We start from the raw sequence: 21,966 nt of genomic DNA on the forward strand, positions 1-21,966 counted from the left end.
GGACAATTAGCCGCCCTGATCAGAGACTTGGGAGCGAAAACGCCTGCTAAATTCCATCTAAAGCGAGCAGTGAGTAGCTAAAATCCAGCAATTACCAGCAGCTGAGCCCGAGTCCCTACGTCATCATCAGGAGTCCGGGTCTTTAAAACCCGAGATATGCCGGCAGTTCAGCGGGGTCTGGTTGAGAGCTGAAGGGACAATTAGCCGCCCTGATCAGAGACTTGGGAGCGAAAACGCCTGCTAAATTCCATCTAAAGCAAGCAGTGAGTAGCTAAAATCCAGCAATTACCAGCAGCTGAGCCCGAGTCCCTACGTCATCATCAGGAGTCCGGGTCTTTAAAACCCGAGATACGCCGGTGCGCAGCCGATGCCGGCGCGCTGCAGTGCCGAAGGCGCGCGCAGCTTGGACCGACTTTGACTGGGTTTGGACTGGGAAATCAGAACTATCAACGGAATGATGGGTCGTAGGAGGAAAGCTAGATTTGCCACTTCTTCCCCAGCAACGACAACAGCGAGAACCGGACCCATGGATGCCCACGTGAGTCGGCAGGGACTGCCAAAGATGGACAGTTTGCGAGATTCTTCTGAAGCCTCGCTGAGTCCAGGCAATGCAGTAACTCCCCCTCAACCACACAAGAATCCGGGAGAAGGACAGCTGGATGGAAAGGATTCATCCAACGTGAGTGCAAGTAGTGTGCAAGTCGCGGCGGATGTACCTGACCTCTCTAACTGCCTCAATGATTCTTTAATTGAGGCACATGAGAGGAACCTAGTTGTAACCATTGGTAATTCACAGATTTCATCTGTGGACCCTTCCAATGTGACTCTCTCAGATCTGTGGAGGGTTCTGGTTAAATTGGACTTGAACTTGACACAAGTTAATTCTTCTCTCACATCATTGGTTAGTGTTAATAGAACTTCAATTTTGGAACAAGGTAAAAGATTGAGTGCTGTAGAAGTAATAATGAATGAAGTATCTGGGAAAATAAATAATATGCAAAATTTAGAAAATGTATTAATTAGAGATAATACTTCAATACATACTGATTTAGAAAATTTAGAAAATCTGATAAGAGTAAAAAATTTAAGACTGGTTAATTTTCCAATAACCAGGTTATTTATTGTCTCCTAGAGAGATGTTAATAAAGTATTTAAAAGAAATCTTGATGTACGAAGAAAAAGATATACCAGCTTTCTCAAAGATACATTATTTCTTATCCCGATCTGATAAAAAAAATAAGATAAGTGAGGAAAATAGTATTGGAATCACTACATTCTTAGAGGAATCAATAGATATTATTAACAACAGAGCAACTCTCTTTATACCCTTTATGGCTGAGAGTGATAAGGAATGTTTATTGGAGAAATTTTTCAGAAACAAGGACCTGCAGTTTTGTGGTAAAAAGATTTATATGTTTCCAGATGTTTCAAGATCTTCCCAGGCCCGTAGAAAACAGTTCTTGGCACTGAAAAGTAAAACCCTGGAAATTGGAGCAACGTTTTATTTGAGATATCCTTCTAGATGTTTTATAAATTTCCAGGGGAAGAAATTCAGTTTCAATGAACCGTTACAGTTAGAAAACTTTCTGAAAGATAAATCGTGTCTCAATTGTAACCAAGAAATGATGCTTGGAGATACAACAGATAATAAGGATGAAGTTGTCCCTTCACATATTGAGTAATTTTGGAATTTTATTTGGTATAAAGAGGCCCCCCCCCCCCCCCATTATTAGAACCTAATTTGAGAAATGTTCAATGAATATGTATTGTTTTTGTTGTTGGAATTATTGATTTGTTTCCAAGTTAGGATTATATATTGGATTGTGAAGTAACATATTTTATGTTTTATGTGTAACTTTTGAAAAATTGTGGTGCTAGGGCTTTGCGACCTGCTCTCGTAAGTGTTCTGCATTTTGCTGGTCAATATCCACTTGGGATCCACGTGACAGGCTTCTGAGTCTGAGACCCTACTGGTGAAAGACACGGCTTGGAGCGACCTCTGTGTTAGGGGTGTGCTGGTGCTCTTAGGTAACCGAGCCTTCTTGAAAATATTTGTGTGCTTTCATCCTTGGTTATTGTTGCAGTCCTAAAACATGCCACTAAGAGAGAGCTGGGACATCAAGGCATAGAAGCCTTCTTTTTTTTTTTTTTTTAATTCATTCTTAGTACTTTTTAACACACAGCAAAATAGCATTTATGCATTGATGCAATCCAGTATTAGAGGAACAATAACCTTTCTCACTTTGTACCTATCAAAGTCATGTCTGCGGACAAAGTCTCCCTATGTTATGCTTTATCTTTTCTGCTGGTTTGAAACTAGCTGTTCGTGGCTTGGCCGCAGGCTAGTTTTTCTTTTTTGTGTGTTGTGATATTATTTTATTGGTTCTTCCTTCTACCATAATCATTATTTGAAAGTGCCGAATCACCTCCAATACTTAGATGTTTAGTTATATGCTCATATTGTGACAATGGCGCACTTAAATAGCATTTTTTGATGGGAGAATTCTATATGTATAACACCCAGTTATTTTCACCTAAGTACGGAGGCTCGTTATAGCTATCTCAGCAGGATAAATAGTTTAATAAGCTATGCTGGAACTTGAATCTGTTAACCTCAGGTTTATAGAGATATTAAAGGATGAAGCCTTAGGTAGCTGTGCTCTGTCTCTAATATATGAGATCCATTTTAGGTGTTATCTAAGGTATATAAAATAGAAGAAAAAATGAATAGGTTTGGTTAGACATTATCTTAAGAGGGACCAAAATCACTGTAGCTTAGTAGAGGTAATTCTTTTCCTGCATGGAGTGTGCTGTATCACATGGCTGACCCACTCTATGGTGTTTTCATTGAACTCTGGGTGTCAGAGTAAACCTGGGGGTCAGATGGCTCCAGGTGCCAGTGAGACCAGGGTAAAAAACATAGGTGTCAGCTCTGTGGGTGTTGAAGGTGCTTGGGCAACCCCACTATTAAGCGAACTCCTTCATTATGTCAAGAGAAGGGTAATTTATGTTTAGTGCCCTCCAATCAGTTTTGAAAGTTGATTTCCATGGCAAAGAAGGCCATGGCACCCTCCAGAAAAAAGGGGGAAACAGAGTAAAGTTTGTCGGATGCTGTTGGTAACAAGTTACTGAGGCTTCCTGAAGCAAATGCCATAAAAAGGAGCAAAAACTGGAGTTCCCTTTGGGGCATGTAAGGAGAGAGAAGTTGGAGATATTTTCAGGGGGCATGATTATTCAAGCATTTTATAGACAAAGCAGAAAGTTTTAAATTGTATCCTCCTTTCTACTGAGAACCAGTAAGATGATATAGAATAGGACTGATAAGATCAGTTGCTTTTGCACCTACCAAAATTCTAGTGGCAGTACTTTGTAGGAGCAAGAGGCATTTCATACTGTTTTGTGAGATGCCATTGTGTAAGGAATTGTAGTAATCAATTCGGCTGGTGATTAGCACATGGATTACGGTAGCAAGACTGTGTTTATCAAAGAAATTACATAGCTGGCAGATCTTGCGCAGATAGATGGAAGACCTTACTACTTTCGACATTTGGGGTTCCATTATGAGATTTTGGTCACGTTGAATCCCTAGGCTTCATACTGACTCCTTAGATTATAAAACAGTATCTGCTAGTGAGGGAAACAATTTAGGGGGTGACCTTGGCAGCTGAGCCACAGGAGTTGTGATTTAGATGGATTTAGTTTGTGTTTACTAAGCCATTGACTACTCACCATTTATTAAGATTGGTAATGAATGAAATTTGGTCAGATCCCATTTTGATGCAGAATTAGATGTCATCCGCAAGTAGGTGGCACTCAGTAATATTGAAGGACTAGATGAGGTCGCGGATAGGATGCATGTAGATGCTGAAAAGTATCAGAGAGCGGACTGAGCCCTGAAGCACTCCACAGGTGAGCTCTCTAAGGCAGGACAATTTCTTGAACCAAGTAACTGATTGTGTTCTGTCAGCAAGGAATAAGTCAAACCACTTTAGGGCAGTGCCATTGATGCCAATGTCTCTGAGTTGCTGTTTCAAGAGATGATGATCAACTGTATCGAAGGCGGACAAGAGATCAAATAGAAAAATGCAGGCGTCACTGCCTTGATCCAAATGGAGGTTGATAATGTTTGTGATGGCCAACAGAACTAATTCTGTTCCATGGCCTTTCCTGAACCCAGCTTGGTACTGATGTAGGATATTGTACTCTTCTAGGAAATTTAAGAGTTGGAGGTAAACAACTTTTCCCACCACCTTGGATAAGAAAGGGAGGCTGGAGACTGGGTGATAATTGTCTATTATTGTAGTATCAGCACCAGGTTTTTTAGGATGAGTTTGAAACAAACTTTGTGAGTGAGCTGAGTAGCAAGTCTTGGGTTAAAATGGCATTTATTATCTTGGTTAGCTAGGGGCTAGGTCATTTTTCAGGTTACAGATGAATCTTGTGAGAATTGGATCTAGTGGGCTTGAAGACTGATTTGCTGGAGGATTTTTATTACTTCTCACAGAGTAATTGTCCTGCAGTTGGACAACAGGATCAAGTTTGGAAGGAGTTGAACAGAATTTGCTTGTGTGATTGTTGCATTAATAGGTTAGTTGGTGATAGGGGTGTGTGAGGTGAAGGAGGTGATGGGATCAAAAGAGCAACAAACAGCTTGTATTTTTTCAGTGAAGAATTTGGTGATGTCTTCAGCCATGTGACCTTCTGTGTTGGTAGGAGTTTGGGTTTCTGGTTTGGAAAGTTCACTTGGGTGGTTTATGAACAGTTCTAATTGTTTGAAAATATAGTCTTTTTTGGCTTTCTGGATAGAAGCTTTGTATTTTTTGGCATGTTCTTTGCAGAGATTAAGGTTGATATCAGTTTTATGTTTTCTGCCATGCCCGTTTGAGTTGTTGGGAGTGCTGTTTTAGGAGGAGAAAACCTTCATGGAACCATGGAGAATTCCTTGGGGTTCTGGTAGGACTGGATCTGAGAGGGGCTAGAGTCTCAATTGCTGTAGAGAATTTGTCATACTATTGCTGGACTAGAACATCTGGTGGCAATGAGTTGGTAGTTGCTGTGGGCATGTTGATGAGAATGCTTACGTTTTCATTTGTAACATGGGATAGATTCCTAGTGGGAGGTTTGGATGTAGGAGTACTGAGGATTTGATGTAGGAATGGGATTGCGGCCTGGACAAGTTTATAGTCTAATCAGGAAGTGATGACCACTGATATTGAGATGGTGTCTATCTTGTTGCTGGCAGATTAGAAAATTAGATTAGAGTATCACCATGTTTGTGTGTGGGGACCTTGATTAGTTGGGTGAGGCCAAGGTCATCCATGTTTCACTAAAAGCTGGTGGTATGCCCTTTGAGGGGAGATTCTGAGTGATAGTTGAAATCTCCTAGAACCATGAGGTTGTGGGTAGTAGTAATAGCAGCAGCAATGTCACATAGGAATTCAGATAGTTTAATGAAGGAATCAGAGTGGCTATCAGATGCATCTTAGATAAAGATAATTTTAGGTCCTTCATTGCCTTGGTGCTTTGTTGCTAGGCAGTCAGATTTTCCTATTTATTTAGTACGCACTAGCTCCAGGGCCAGTGACTATTTTAAAGATGACAACAACTCCTCTCCATAGCCCATGGGGGGGGGGATGCAGTAGTAAATTTGGTAGCCAGGTGAGCATAGCTGAGTGAGAGTAACAGTATCACCTTCTCTATCCAGGTCTCAGTGATAAATAAGATGTGGAATTTAGGTCCTGTCAGGTTTGTGTTCCTGTCCGGGCAGTAAGACACAGGTGAATCAGCCCTTTTTGAACGACCATGAATCAATAGATGGAATACTAGGACTGTTTCACAGTGCCTTCTAAGTTCTAACTGGCAATCAAGTGATGATCTTACTTGACAACCTTTGCCTGATTCCTCAAAACTGGGTATTGCATTAACCACAGCTCTGTCCTCATCAGCGGTCATTTTTAATTCCTTTATTTTAGATTTATATCAAGCTTGTTTTGATCCATGATAAGCTTTACCATCTGCCTATCTCTTATTTATTTGTAAGAAACCAGGGGACCTCGGGCAGTTGCAGCTTTAGCCGAGCGGGCTCACAAAAGGATTTCTTGAAAAACAAGACTCTTCAGAAGCAAACCTTTGAATCCGACGATGTGCTGGATTATGGTGGTCAGAATGATCAGGTAATTTGAAGGATTATAAAGCAGAAGGTAACCTGGCACAAGCTCTAATGGGATCTGTTAAATTCGCGTTTAACATTTTGTTTAGCCAAGGAGTGGCAGGTTAAGTCAAAGGGGAAAGTAGTCCTAACCTGTACGGCGGAATCCTGAATGTGTTGGGAGACCCTTTGAATTAGTTTTTCCTCTAAGAAGCTGTGTTCTTGAGTAAAGTGTTTGGGGGGGTTTTCTAGTCCACCTCCGGGTTGTTCTCCCTGTGGCTTTTTTAAACTGTGATTGCCCCATAAACATTGGGTTATGGATACTATGTGTCCCTACAATAATATTGGATATTTTGGGGGATAATTTTATAACAGCCCGCATAAGAAAATCGGCAGATATACGTATAAATTATATTCATTTTCCAAAGAGAAATTTATAGGCATAAATCTTGTGGAAAATCCCGTAGATGGGACTTACCCAGGAGACCCCTTGGCCTGGCTTTGTACACTTCTTCTGTCTCTATCAGCTTTAAAGAAAGAGTTGTAATCACTAAAGAAACAGATGGCAATTAGCTTACTTCATTATTTTATCTGATCGTGCATGGATTTAGATAACAGGTTACGGACAGCAAGCCAGAATATGAGAGCTCTGAGTGGCGCAGCAAGAAATCACCCCTTATAAATGATCTTAAGACACTAATATCAAGCACTGGACAAATCAACAGTCAGCATATCATACTCCTACATGAATATGCATGACATTTATCAATATTCATTGAATTCCAAGAATGTATACCTATTTCAGTATAACTAATACCTATGCATAAGCTTACGTTTTTCCTGAGAAATTACAGTTACTTTTTGGAGTAAACAACACAAAATAAATCCATATACGGTTAGGCTACTGCTACTAAAGATTATATAAATATATAATTCCTAGCATGCTGTAGCTACGTGATTTTTGAGTACTTCTGCCTTTAGCTGTTACTAGCTAGGCCTAAAAGCACAGTCTCAGTCCTAATGAAGGCAGTTAGCCTAACCTAAGGATTTCAAAGCTGGAAATCCTGAAATTTACCACAGTCCGCGTTGACGATTATCCCACCAAAACTACCCCCATACAATTACCCCTGCTAACTTGTGTGCAGGAGATTCGGAGTAAATTTCCGTGCATATATTGGAAAATTCAAAAGTATGCGTATAAGTCTAAAGCCCTCCCCAGCTCTCAGCCTCTGGGAAGGCCTGTGCTCAGTCCAGGTAAATTTATGCACATAAGAGCCATTTCTGCAGGTACAGCACTGCTTTGAAAATCACCCTTCCTATGCCAACCAAAAATTACAATCTTTCATTTGGGAGGTCACGATGGGGTATGGTGTCGGTGGCATGGAACACTTTTTTTTTTTTTTCTTGCTAATTTGGTCATGCGTGAATGTTTTGGGGGTTGTTTATTTTCCTGTTGATTAGTGTTGAAATTTTAAATCGTGTAAGTGTACTTACATCAGGCCAGGGGGACAAAAAGAGCCACAAACCCAATAAAAATTGACATTTTATTATAAACCGCTTGGAGATTTTTAATATCGAGCAGTCTGTCTGAATGAATGAAGAACTAAATAAATAAATATGCCCCATTAAGTTGAAGTCCACAGTAACAAATGGAGGAAAGAGCAGAGTCCCAAACACAATCATTTTTTTTTTCTGAAAAACAGAAAGATATAAGGAAGTTAGTCATCAAGTATGTAAATCACAAATAATTAAAACATTTTGGCAAAGAAAAATGAACTAACCATCAAGCTTGCATGAGTTAACTAATTACTAAGCTGAGGCAACACAGAGAGAAGAATTCTGATCTACTGTCACTTCATATAGATAGAAAATCTGATAATGGGTCTAGATACAAAAAAAACCGCAAACAAACCAGAAGGGTCTGATTCTCTGCATTTACAAGGATAATATGAAAAAGATTATGTCCCTGTTTTAACGACTTCTTGTGAAAGTTTTAAAACTTTCTTCTTCTGGCTTGCGTAGATCGAGAGATCCTGGCATCGCAGTCTAGAACCTTTTTTTTTTTTTTTTTTTTTTAATATCATTCATCAGGAAAAGCCCGTTGTAAGATTCTGATTCCTGCCAGTCTCCAAGGCGAAGATAACCAGCCGTGTGGTTCCTGGTGTGGGTAACGTGCAAGGAAGCAAAAGATCTTCAGTGATTCCAAAATGTTTTTCCTGCTCGCCATATCTATTTATGACTGCTACAGATCCCTCTTTTCTCTTTCTCAATCTGGTGCTATTTTTCTTCCTCGATCTGGGAGATAATGGCTTTCAAAATAGGTGGTAATGATTCCTTTGGAATCTTTAATGATTCTATTAAGCATGTGGTTTTTTAAGTCTAACCCAGAATAATTTAGCATTTTAGGGAAGCTGCTCATTCACAGATTTCTCATTTCATAGGCACAAGAACATGCCATACTGGGTCAGACCAAGGGTCCATCAATCCCAGCATCCTGTTTCCAACAGTGGCCAATCCAGGCTATAGGGGCATGTACCTGGCATGTACGCAGACATTAACTAGATTCTATGCTATTAATGCCAGAAATAGCAGTGGCCATTTTCTAAGTCAAGCTTGATTAATAACAGGTAATGGGACTTCTCCACCAAGAACTTATCCAAACCTTTTTTAAACTCAGCTACACTAACTGCACTAACCACATCCCCTGGCAACAAATTCCAGAGTTTAATTGTGCTTGGAATAAAAAAGAACTTTCTCCGATTAGTTTTAAATGTGCCACATGCTAACTTCATGGAGTGCCCCTAGTCCTTCTATTATCCAAAAGAGTAAATAACCGATTCACATCTACCCGTTCTAGACCTCTCATGATTTTAAACACCTCTAACATATCCCCCCTCAGCCGACTCTTCTCCAAGCTGAAAAGTCCTAACCTCTTCAGCCTTTTCTCACAGGGGAGCTGTTCCATCCCTTTTATCATTTTGGTTGTCCTTCTCTGTACTTTCTCCATCGCAATTATATCTTTTTTGAGATGTGGTGACCAGAATTGTACACAGTATTCAATGTGCGGTCTCACCATGGAGCGATACAGAGGCATTATGACATTTTCCGTTTTATTCACCATTCCCTTTCTAATAATTCCCAACATTCTGTTTGCTTTTTTGACTGCAGCAGCTCACTGAAGCGACGATTTCAATGTGTTATCCACTATGACACCTAGATCTCTTTCCTGGGTGATAGCTCCTAATATGGAAATCTGTCCTGGGGGGGTCAGAGCAAACATTTGCCCTAGATCACAATGTATTTTATTATAGCCCCTGTTTGGAGGACACTTCCTTGTATTCCCCTTTTTGTTTCACCATAAATTTGACACATGGGAGAGCACAGTCCTACTAATGTCTGTAAGAGCAACCTTCAAAGCACCACTTTACCCACTTAATCGGCCACTTTGAAAGTTTCCAGCCGGTGTGCATGGATTCCGAGCAGAAATTTACATACGTACAGAGAGAGGCAATCCGGAAGTAGGGTTTCAAAATGGATGCACAGAAAATCCACTGGAAAAAGTGCCCACAGAAATAGCAGGCACAAGTATCTGCGTGTACTTTCTCCTGTATAAACTGTATTATACTTTCCAGATTAAGGCTTCCCCTAATCCTGTCAGTCTGTACATCAAATGCCAGCCATTCCTCTGTTTCCCCAGCAGTTGTAAGTTTCCTCCTCTTTATTTGCATCTTATCAGAGCCCATTAGCTAAAATAGTAGGTGCCACACTGGGTGCCAATCTGGAAATTTGTATTTCATTTTTTTTTCCTGCTTTTCAAGTCACCATCAGCATTTCTGAGCAGTGGGTAAAGTTCACCATCATCCTTTCTGATCAGCCCCATTGATCTAACAAAAGGAGAATTGCCATCACTTGACCTCTTTTCACGGATTACTCCAGCCTCTCATGTTTTGGGTTCCAAATACGGTCATAGGGGTGATTTTATAACAGCCCGCATAAATTACACCAACTTTAAAAGCAAACTTGTGCAAATAATAACACCTGCTATTTATTGCAGATAGTTTTGCCGAGAAAAGCAGTGCATTATTCCCCCCCCCCCCCCCTCCCCGTTCCCTGAGTTCCATCACAAACTGGGTCCTGGTCCAAGTGTTGGCAGTGATTTGATGCTGATTTGTGTTAGAAGTTTCTTACAATCTGTTATTTAAATGTAATGATACAAAAGAAGCCTTTTATTGTTCTTGTAAATAAAATTAAGTTCCTATGAATTTATGAATAAGTACTATGCACTATGTTGACCCTTAAAACTGTATTCTTTGGAGTGAAATTTCAAAGGAGTTGTCTGTAAAAGGAGCCTACATGTTAGCAATTTTCAAAATACCATTTGGGTGTGTAAAGTCCATTTTTACCCTCATAAATTCTTTTGAAAATTACCTTCTTTGATGACTATGCAGTATTTGACAAATACACTTGACAAGCTTTAATGACCGCTGTGCATCAATTAAAATGTTAAATCCATTGTTTTTCAACATTTTTAAGATGTGGCCTCTATAGCCCTGATAGTAGCCATGATAGCGTGAGAGAGACAGTTTTACCTCACACTTACTGGATCTGATTGGTTCATATTTGCAGTGAAGTCACAAATAACATGTTGTCACACACTGTATGAACCAATCAGATATCACAGCATATAATGTAGGTTGTGATGCTGTTGCAAATGTAACAGCTTCCAAGATTTCAGGGGAAATGCAGACAGAGATGCAAAAGGGGTTGAATGAGCACAAGCTTGCCACTTGTGAGCAGTAGCACCAATCGTCAATGCTTCGACCCTGGCTATTGGCCATTTTTGTATTTGTCATATACATTCAGAATTGTAGGGAAGCAAACTTAAAACTATCTCTTTTTTTTTTTGTCTCACCAGACAGTTTTTCCTCCTTCATTTTTTTTTGGTCTTCCAGCTTAATCAGAGCCAGGGCTGGGACCTGGTGCCATGAGCCAGTAGCTGCCATGCCGCAGCTACTCAGGATATTTTCCCCCCCCAGGTTTATACTCCCTCCCAACTTTCTTCAGTTCTTTCAGCAACAGCCCTCAGCTGGGAGGGGGGCCATAGGCCAGGGCTCCTCCCAGAACCCTATAATCATGGGGGCCCTAAATCCAGCCACTAGATGGCTCTGTTATGCAATGACCACAACGGCCTCTACCCCTGGGCCTGTGAACGCTGTCTCTGCAGTGAAATGGCGACCTAGATCCACCGGGAGCCAGCCCGGCTTAAAGAATTTCAAAACCATGGCAGCAAATTGTCAGCGTGATTACGGTTGCACTCACCAGGTGCACTTTAGAAGTACTGATGTGGCCCAAGGAAGACACGGTTGTCTTTAAGAGAGACATGTTATGCCAGGCCTCTCCTGGGGTAGAAAAAAGTGTGATTGGGTGAGACTAATCCTTAAATTTATCCCCAACAGGCTTTATTTTTCAGTTGTCATGACAACATCCGCAGCTGGACTTATTTCTTTTGTAGTGTATGTTTTGTGCAGTCATTTTATGATATTTTCTGTGCTGTTTTAAGCCTGATATCAATACCACAACTTTAATTCTACATTCAAGTCAGGTAACATAGAAACATAGAAACGTAGAAATGACGGCAGAAGAAGACCAAACGGCCCATCCAGTCTGCCCAGCAAGTTTCGCACTTTTTTTCTCATACTTATCTGTTACTTTTGGCTCTTAGTAACCCTTTGGTTCTATTTCCCTTCCACCCCCACCATTAATGCAAAGAGCAGTGTTGGAGCTGCATCTAAGTGCAATATCTAGTTTAATTAGTTAGGGGTAGTAACCGCCGCAATAAGCAAGCTACACCCATGCCCATTTGTCTACCCAGACTATGCGACTCAGTCCCTGTTGGTTGTTGTCTGTATATAGATCCACTTTTCTTCATTCCCCCTGCCGTTGAAGCAGAGAGCTATGCTGGATATGCATTGAAAGTGAAGTATCAGGCTTATTTGGTTTGGGGTAGTAACCGCCGTAACAAGCAAGCTACTCCCATTAACATACCTACACAGTATGATGAAATAGATTGATATAAGTAATAAGAGGCAGTATGTTAATTTATGAACCATGTGTGCAAAAGTAACTGTGGCTTCCTGTGATTCAGATGGTCTGCAGGCCACTCACAGTCCTGTGCAGTGAAGCTGGAAGAACGCCCCTCTCCTCGGGCGACTTAGACCTGCGGGGCCTGCATCCTGACCCCCGGCTGGATCACTTACTGCAGCATGTTAATGCGGAGGACTATGCGAGGCAGAATAAGGAAGCGCGCCGGGCCAACCGGAACGCCGAGCTCTTTGCCCTGTACCCAGCAATGGACGAGGTAGGGATGGGAGTCTCTGAGGGCTAGTGCAATTCCATAACTTTCTACCTGGAAAACCTTACCTTGCGAGAAACTTCTAGCTTCTTGCCAGTAGAGCAGAACTGCTGAGTGACTCCCATTTCTGGTGCAAGATGTTTGGCCATTCCTGGTGGTTTTGGCCATTCCTGGTGGTTTCCTTCTAGGGCTGAGATTTTGGCACCCTGTGAGCCTTCATTCACAACTACCTGGGGATTATTGTATCTTCTCACCAACACATATAGGTCTAGTCTTTGCAGTGTCAGTCTTCAGCCAGGGGGCTATGCACTGGGGCTCCTTCTGGAATCCTGCAGGCATAGGCTCTAAATCCAGCCACTGGATGATGCTCGTGAGCATAGGGATGTGAATCGGGTGCCCAATCGTTCCCGCTTTCGGGTTCATCTGGCCGCGGGAAAATCTTGTTTTCCTGCGGATCCCCGTTTTTTGGGGGTTTTTTGTCATGAAAAATCGTTTTTCGGGTTAGTGCGCACTAACATGAGTTAACAAAAAATAACAAAAATAAACTTTTTTTTGTTAGTGCACGCTAGCATGAGTTAGCGCGCGCTAACCCAAAAAACGATTTTTACGAAAATTCGGGGGGAAAAGTGATAGTTTCTTTTTTTTCTCTGATATATATAACGAATTTGGAAATATCGTACGATATTTCAATTCGTTCGAAAAACGATTCACATCCCTAGTGAGCAATGACCTGGACTCCCTGCCTCCTTGGGGGCTGCGAATGCTACCTTCACAGCAGCCCCAGCCAGTATGGGAAGTGAGAGACCTGCTTTGGGGATTGAACTGGGGAACCTTCTGCATGGCAGTGTGCAGCACTACCGTCGAGCCACCAGACTGGCCCCATTCTGGGATTTTTGAGCTTGTAGCCCAAGTGCATTTTGGTATTTGTAGTCCTGCTTCGTCAGTATCAAAATGCATCAGAAAGCCCAGACTGAAGTCATCCTTCTGGAACATGGCTTGCGTGGCAGTCCTTGAATAGGAAGAAAAGAGGCACATCTCGGCAGAGGGGCTTTCATTCACGGGGGTAGTGGTAAGGACTAATCAAGGCCTTTAGGGTTGGGATTCTGAGCAAGAGTCACATGGGCCCTTTAGAGGCTTAATTTTGATGAGTTAGAAGTAGGTCAGACATTTTTTTTTTATGTCAGCTTTACTTTGCCCTATACATAAAACTCCAATGGAAGGTGAGGATTAATATGCAAATAGTCACTTCCCTGCGAAAACATCACCCCCAAAAAAACTGTACGGCAAAAGTTTTGGTCCCTCTAAGGTGCGAGGCCCCAGGCTGGTCACCCAGATTGCTCTCTCCCCCCCCCCCCCCCCCAAGCCACTACTGCCCAGGCAGCTGTTTTATTCTAAATATGACCATTCCTTATCAGAAAATATAGGGCTCCACCTGATTATACTGCCACCATAAGAAGAAGATTAGCATGCTAACCAGCATGGGAGGCTCTGGTGGCTCTCTGGTCCACCTGCATTCATGTGCCTGGCTTCCTTTTTCCCATCCAGCACTCTCGGGAGGAGAAGAAGCTGCGAGGAAGAGCACTGCAGAAAACGGGAGGAAACGCAGGCCCGGCCAATTAGTCTGATAAGTGGTGGGGATTGTCAGCCTGCAGCCGGAGGCCCCAGGGGTTTAATTTTATCCTCCCCCCCCCCCCAAACTGGTTTTAAAGTTTAAGGCTACAAGCACAGATTAGAAAGAGCAAAGAGAAGGTGTCAAATGTTTCAACAAAAAAAGGGTAAAAAAACTAATGAAGGTGAAGTTCCTCTGTGAGGTCCAACTGTCTATGAATTTTTAATGCCTTCCATATCTGTGAAGCAACAGGTGACACTGATCGTGCTCTCAGGCTACAGAAGCCAACATTTCCAATGTAGTTATAGATTACAAATTACTGCTACTGTATTCAGCCCGGTTTTGCTTATTTTACTAGTCGTTTCCTGATGGTTTTCTGTCTGTAATGTCGCAGCAGCAGGGGGCCCTCGATTCTGCTACTGAGCAGTCTAGAAAGGAACGGGAGTGAAATACCAAGTCTTGCCTTTTTATTCTCTGCCTTTGACTATTGCCTTTTTTTTTTGTCCCATGAATTTATTTCTGCCACTGGTAAAGTCTAACTGGATAATTTGCTTGCTAGGAGGATGCTGTGGAAATACGGCCGGTGCCCGAATGCCCAAGGGAGCACTTTGGCAACAGAATCTTGGTCAAGCTGCAGACACTGAAGTACGGTAATGATTTGGTTGCATGTGTGTTTCGATTGTTAGGAATTATAGCAAGGACGCATTCATTAAAGTTCTCATTCATCAAATCGGCTTGCCAGCTGCTGCACGATTCTTACTACCACCACCACACATTAGGACTATTTGCAGTTTCCTGGAGTTGCATCAGCGCTAACAGAATTGCTAAAATTTTTGTAATCTGCATTCTGTCAGCCATTGGAGCGTTGGGGCCTTTACCCACCCCATGGAGCTCCCCGGTCTTCCAGCAGGGGTAGAGACTTGCTTCAGGAGCCTTATGGTTTGGGACATCTTCTGATCTCCCAGCAGAAGCCAAACAGCCACACCAGGCTGGGCTTGCTCCAAAATAAAAGTTTACCGGGGAACGTGGATAACTTGACAGAGAGTACCCATTTTTTCTAGTGCAATCCATACAAAAAATAAAACCCAGCACATTATCAATAATATGCAGTCACAGAATATGCAACACTAGGAGTTTCTCTTCTCTCACTTCCAAGCAATGGGATTGGCATCACAAACGTTCTGAAATGCTGAGTTCCCTGAATTTACAGCCGGGTTCATCAGATAACAAGACCCTCATGGTAGCAGGAGGTAACCCACAACAGGTGCAAATTACATTAGATTTGTGTTTTGACATATAGAAATAGTTCTGTATCAATAGTCTTAAAACACCTTGGAAGGTGAGATCTTACTTTTAGGTGACCTGCGTACCTGTGCCTCTTGATCTGCTGGCATTAAACTATTTCTTAAACTAGGGCTGCTATTAGCAAGGAAGTGTATCTTGCAATTTTGGATTGAGGAAAACTCAACTTTCTTTAAATGTTTGGCAAGATAAAATGATTGTTTTAATGTAAATGGAATGTTATGATACCTGTATGCTATTTTATAAACCTCACAAAGATTAAGTAAGTGCCTGGAAGAAGTATTATGATTTGTTATCAAATAATGGAAAGGTGATTCTGCAAGACCTTGGTTACACTGTGGTAATGGTGATTTTACTTGTCTTGGATGACAAGACAAGGGAGGGACTGATGTGGTTGCAGTGTGAATGGAGTGAACGTGTGTGTGTGTGTGTGTGTGTGTGGTGTATGAAAGTGAATTGCTTGAGGCGGAGAGTGAGGTTAGGGGGATACATTTGCAAAAAAATGGTATTGTTCTGATAGTAATATTGGGGGGGGTTTTGTCTGTTGTTCTTGACCACTAATTGCTTGTATCGCTGGTTTTTGCTGTCTTACCAATAAACAATATTTTAAAAAAACAACCTTGGGGGTCCATTTTCAGCTGCTGTGCAGCTCATCTAAGTAGCAGTCGCTGAATATATCCGGCTATCTTTAGGATGGGTCTGTAGCCTAACCAGAATTAGCTGAATAAGTTATCAGGCTAACACTGATATGTATTATAGCTAAATTCTAGCTGGATAAGCTGCAGAATATGCTGGTTTTGCTATTTAGACAGATCACTTTAAAGTTATCCTTCTAAAGCGCTGTTGAATATCAACCTCCTTAAGTCAGCTTAATCTCAATTTTCATTTTATAGATACATTGCTATCTAAATATCCAACATAAAAGACTAAGTAAGCTAGCCCGGTTTTTGGCTTATACTGCAGGAGCGTGCAAACATCTGGGCAGTCCTGGCTGTCTGGTCACGGGGCCATTAACACCCAGGCAGTCTAGTTATACCCGTGGCTTTGGCAGGAGACAGATTCACAGCACCCGTGTAATCCAGAGACATTTCCTAACAGTCCAGAGACAGCGAGCCAAGGAAAGTTGCGGATGAGATCCTGAGAGAATTTTCTCACCTGAGAGACTTGCAGACTGGGGCTCAATCCTTTGTCTTGGGTCCTGCTTTTAAGACTCTCATGGGCCTTTTTTGTTCCTTCATGTGAAATGCATAGGGTGCAAACGTAGAGAATGTGATTGGATCCTAGTCCACTGGTACATGACTGGTGAGCTCTAAGTTGTTTTCTTCTTAACGGGCATATTTACAGCATAGTTCACATGATGAGAACATGTGCTGGCAAAGAGACCCTGTTGACCAGAATATGCTTCTTGGTTTGACACAATGTCTGTGAAGGCCATAGAAGCTTCCACAAGTGTCTAGTTGTGTCAGCTAATTTCAGCTGCGGAAAACAATGCCTTGTTTATTGAGCAGTTGCAATTTTAGTCTCAATACAGCTTGCAGCCTCCGTTTTGTCTTTTGATTTGTTCAGGTAGCACATAGCTGCTTTTATGGTGACCTGGGCTGGTTTCCTATAAGACTCTCCCGATTAGTGGTACCAGGGTAAAGTTTGCAGATGTTCTTCTCCAAACAGGAGCAAGACTCTCCCGCTGTTTACAAGGGGAATCTCTCCGTTCCTGAGCCTTCTTCTCTGTGAATCCCCTGTAACATGCACTTGGGTGGCATATGTTGCTACTCTTAGCTGCAGAACTCCTGATGCAAATTCACATGCTGGGCCACTTTCCTCTACTCCAGACAGGGAATTCACTTCAACAAAGATTTTAGTAAGTTACTCTCGAGCAAGGAGCAAAGTGAGTTACTCTTTCTCTAAGGATTACCTCCTCTCACTTAGATGCCTCCGGGACTCCAACCCCTTTCCCTCTCCTGAAGGCCTAGGTGCTCCTCTCTTGAGCAGAAGCCACCTTCCCTGGAGGACAACTAATTAGAAAGAACAAGGAACCTTCTGGAAACCTCTGCTGTATTGAAACCTGTCCTCTCCAAAACCACTTTCAGTGGGAAGTGTCCGAAAATACCCTTACTCCCTCTCCCTAACATAATTTGTAAAAATCTGTAAAAGACACTTAAGTAGTTAGTAAAGGACAGGAGACTTTTAGGAACCCCCCCCCCCTCCCCCCTCCCTTACGTTTCCGTAATAAAAAAAATGAATAATTTCTGCATTCTTGGTATATGGTTACCTTTTGGGGAGTTTTTAAACCATGTTTTCAACTGAAATAGAATGCATTTCTAACTCTCTTGAGGTGAAGTTAAACGAAGACATCTTTAAAGATGAGCCCAAGAAGGACCAGATCCCTCATCCTCATGATATTCAGGCCCACAGGAGAGAGATGTAATTTCAGAAAAGTTGGGCCCATTGCTGTGCACTGCCATGCAACGGTACCTGGGTTCAATTCCTGAGTCACGTTTTCTACTTCCCTAGCCCAGCATTCACTGCCCCCCCGGAGAAGTCTGCTTCGGTCATCATCAGTGATAACTACCAGCAGGATATGAGGCCTGGCGCATGGTAAAGGACTATTGCTGTGATGACTGGGTCAGGTGAGTTGGGAGGGAATGTGAAATAAGGGGGGGGAAAATCCCCAAGTAGTTGCGGATGAAAGCTCCTGGCACCAGCTCCCAGCCCTGGTTCTGATTGAATGGGGGGCCTAAGGAACAGGAGGAAATTCCTGGCTCCCCCTACACCCTTCCCATCTCAACAAAAAAAATTATAGATTATAAACAACGGAGGAGAATGGACCTAAACTAAAACTTATTTGAATAGGAATGCAGAATCAGTGATCCTGAATTTAATGCTGGGAAAAATAGCAGAAACTATTCTAAAGAACAAAATTCTAGAGCATATAGAAAGACATGGTTTAATGGGACTCAGCCAGCATGGATTTACCCAAGGGAAGTCTTGCCTAACAAATCTGCTTCATTTTTTGAAGGAGTTAATAAACATGTGGATAAAGGTGAACCGGTAGATGTGGTGTATTTGGATTTTCAGAAGATGTTTTACAAAGTCCCCCATGAGAGGCTTCTAAGAAACTAAAAAGTCTTGGAATAGGAGGCGATGTCCTTTCATGGATTACAAACTGGTTAAAAGACAGGAAACAGAGAGTAGGATTAAATGGTCAATTTTCTCAGTGGAAAAGGGTAAACAGTGGAGAGCCTCAGGGATTTGTACTTGGACTGGTGCTTTTCAGTATAAGAACATAAGATATGCCAAACTGGGTCAGACCAAGGGTCCATCAAGCCCAGTATCCTGTTTCCAACAGTGGCCAATGCAAGTCACAAGTACCTGGCAAGTATCTAAACATTAAATAGATCAAATGCTACTGTTGCCGTCAACAAGCAGTGGCTGTTCCCTATTGATTGATAGCAGTTTATGGCATACATCCCGGGTGGCGATGTATGCCATCTGGAGGAGCCAGAGAAAAATTCATTGTTTCTTTATTTAACCTTGTGTGGGGGGCCTTTTGTCTCCCTCTAGCTGGCTCTAGATCCCTCCCTGCCTGGTAGTTAGGGTTGCCAGCTGGCTCTAGATTTTCAGGACAGATTGATCCAGTCTTGGTTTTACCCCATTGCCTGCTGGGACTTATTCTGATTTCCCCATTGCATTCCCTAAGAAAAGCAAGACTATAAGTACCTGCATGCAGGGAAGAAAAAACAGTTCTGGCTCAACCTGTCCTGAAAATCTGGAACCAGTTGGCAACCCTACTGGTAGATAACAACTTGGAAGAACAGATCATGCCTTGCAGCACCTTCTCCTGAGGATGCCAGTGATGTCAGCTCAGGAGGAGTAGAAACCAGCCTCAGGAGAGCTGCGTGATGTCATCAGGGAGGAGGAGATAGGCTGGCTGAAGGTCATGTGGCCTGCTGAAGCAAGGGAGCTGCCTGTCCAAGGGCCCGGAACTTCCTCAGCAGCTGCATAGGAGGATCAACAGGAGCCATCTGCAGCTACTGCTGCTGGGACCCCAGTCCTGGCTGAAGAGCACACCTGGCAGGGAGAGTGATGGGAATGGTGCGGAAAGGTGCTTGGGAGTCAGCGAAGAGAACCAGCTCCTGCTAATGCTGCTGGTGGACCCTGCTGCTCTTCCCACTGGAGGAGGCTACCCCACATTGGGCTCCATTTTATGTAGCAGGGTCCCCCGTTTGGGTTGTTAGCTGCATCCAGGGAGCTACATTTACCGAGGTTCATCCAGCAGGGGGGAAGATACACTTCCAGGACTCTAGTTCTAAAGAAAATGCCACTGCTCTAAGCCTCTGTACACTGGGGTGCCACTTAGGTACAGGGGTAACCACAATAACCACTGAAAAATAACACCAAACACAGGTGCCAGAAGCAAACATAAAAGGGCAGTGTCCACTTTGGTGTTCAAAGTAAAAGTTTATGTGCAGAAAAAAATAGTCCCAACCAGCATGGAAATATCAAACTGCATAAAAATCATAATAGTCAAAACTGTGGTTTCTGTGTCCCTGTTGCACCACCATCCGGACTTAATGATCTCTTCCCATTGGAAGGTAGGGTTCTGGGCAGCTCCAGGAAAATGGGAAGTACCAAAATCCAAAAACAGAATCCACGATTATCACAATCTCCTTGCCCTTGCTTTTGTATTGCAGGGTGGGCTCGAAGATCAGCGACTCAGCTTTTCCGGATATGGGGGGGGGGGGGGGGGGGGGGGTGGGGGAGAGTGAGCCCTGCCTTCAGGCCTGGTCAATTGAAAGTCCAAAAATCTTCTTCAAATCTAATGCAGACTTTTTTTTCTCTTCTGATCAAATCCCCCAAGGGGGAGGCTATGACCTCAAAATTCCATTCTCACTTCTCCAGGCTTGGTGGGGGGGGGGGGGACGACCCAGACAGGGATCTCCACCAACTCCATACCCTCTCTCTTCCAGTATTGCCTTCCCTCTCAATCTGAGCATGCTCATGGAGATATCTGTAGCCCACACAAGCCTCTCACAAAAAGGCAGGGGGTTAATACAAGCATTGCTCACACTGCCCATAGCTGAAAAAAACTGTTGGGGATTGAAATAGAGATGGACATAGCCCCCCGTCACATTTGTTTATGTATTTTCTTATTTTACTTTCTATTTTTTATTTTATTGTTCCATTATGCCTTTCTTTATTCTCCTCTCTCTCTCCAGCTCCCTCCTCCCCTAAGCCTCACTCCAATATTTCCTCCCCTCCTTTTCCTGTCTCCAGTCACGTTCCCTTTTCCCCCTCTCCCCCAGTCTCTTTCCAGCCCATCGGACTCCCTGTCCTCTTCTCTGTGACCCAGCAGAAGGAAGGTACCTGGTCTGCAGTGACAGCAGCAGCTCCCCTTGGCAGTCTGGTGGTACAGCTCTGGAGTCTTAAGAGATACATCTGTGGCCTCATCTTTATCCCTCAGTAGCCCTTCACTTTTCTGTCATGCCCTTTTGTAATGATCTTTTGTCCTCCTCAGAGAGCACGCAGGTGCCGCGTGTTAGCACTGTCTATCTTGTTCTCAGTTATTATCTTATCTATCTCTTGATTGAGACTCTTCAACTTTTAGTTGCCGCTTTTTGCTTTTGCTTCTTGTATCATCAGCGTTGGCCAGGTGTTTACACATTCTGCTCGAGTGATCTGGTCAGAAAAGCAGAAATATGAGACCTGTTTGCATGACATGGAAAAATAGGCTCAATCAAGATTGTTTGTTTGTTTTCTTGTCCATGTGCCAGTAGAATTGTCATAGTGGTGACTTTAGGCAGTTATGTTTATTTCATAAAGGGGAAGTACTGTTTGCAAGCATTTTATATTGTACTCCTTGCCTTAATAGAAGCTGCAAAAATAGGGGTTTTTATAGATCTAATGGGTGTTTTTTGTTTTAAGATGCTTTTTCTCCTAAACCTTGGGGCACCATGCTCCATAGCCATCTTGCCACCTGTTCTCGGCCAGTGACATTCGTGTCCTTTTTCACTTTTACCCAACAGACAGGAAAGACAAAAAAACTAAAATGGCAATTCACAGAGAAAACAGGAAATGACTCCTAAAGCACTTTTTCTGGCCATGTATCAGTAAATCCAAAATATGTAAAGTGACCAACAGGTTCCGAAGTACATAAATCTTTTTAACGGTACTTCCCCTTCTAAAGGAAACACACAGGGTACTGAAAGCCTGAAATCTACTAACCCTTCAATACAATGATAAAAAGTGTTTCTCTGTGCTCTTTGTCGTTTTTCCTTCAACAGGTTTGACATAGAAATAGAGCCACTGTTTGCGAGCATAGCTCTGTATGATATCAAAGAAAGGAAAAAGGTAAGAATGTTAGAGACCTGGGTAATGAACAAGCACAAATTTTAACATAGTTTCTCATGTGCTACAGTTGTACATGGCATCTCAAGAGGGTGAGAAGGAAAATTGACGGTTTAGTAGCACAAGTATGCGGTTGTCGTAAAATTACAACAATGAACCACCAAAGTTTGTATAAATACCTTAACGGTCAGATGATTCATTTGTATTGTT

At 42.6% G+C, this 21,966-nt stretch overlaps 1 protein-coding gene across 4 annotated transcripts in view; it reads left to right on the forward strand.

Annotated features, from left to right (window-relative positions):
- Positions 1 to 21,966, forward strand: part of DOCK8 (dedicator of cytokinesis 8) — a 265,097-nt gene that overhangs the window by 62,797 nt on the left and 180,334 nt on the right. For all 4 annotated transcript variants that reach the window (XM_029613102.1, XM_029613111.1, XM_029613120.1 and 1 more), the window contains 4 exons: positions 6,041 to 6,173; positions 12,294 to 12,506; positions 14,669 to 14,754; positions 21,693 to 21,759. In XM_029613102.1, coding sequence (XP_029468962.1) covers positions 6,041 to 6,173; positions 12,294 to 12,506; positions 14,669 to 14,754; positions 21,693 to 21,759 — 499 coding nt within the window. The remainder of the gene's footprint in view (positions 1 to 6,040; positions 6,174 to 12,293; positions 12,507 to 14,668; positions 14,755 to 21,692; positions 21,760 to 21,966) is intronic.

The sequence above is a fragment of the Rhinatrema bivittatum genome, chromosome 1, assembly GCF_901001135.1.
Source record: "Rhinatrema bivittatum chromosome 1, aRhiBiv1.1, whole genome shotgun sequence".
In the NCBI taxonomy this organism is placed as follows: domain Eukaryota; kingdom Metazoa; phylum Chordata; class Amphibia; order Gymnophiona; family Rhinatrematidae; genus Rhinatrema; species Rhinatrema bivittatum.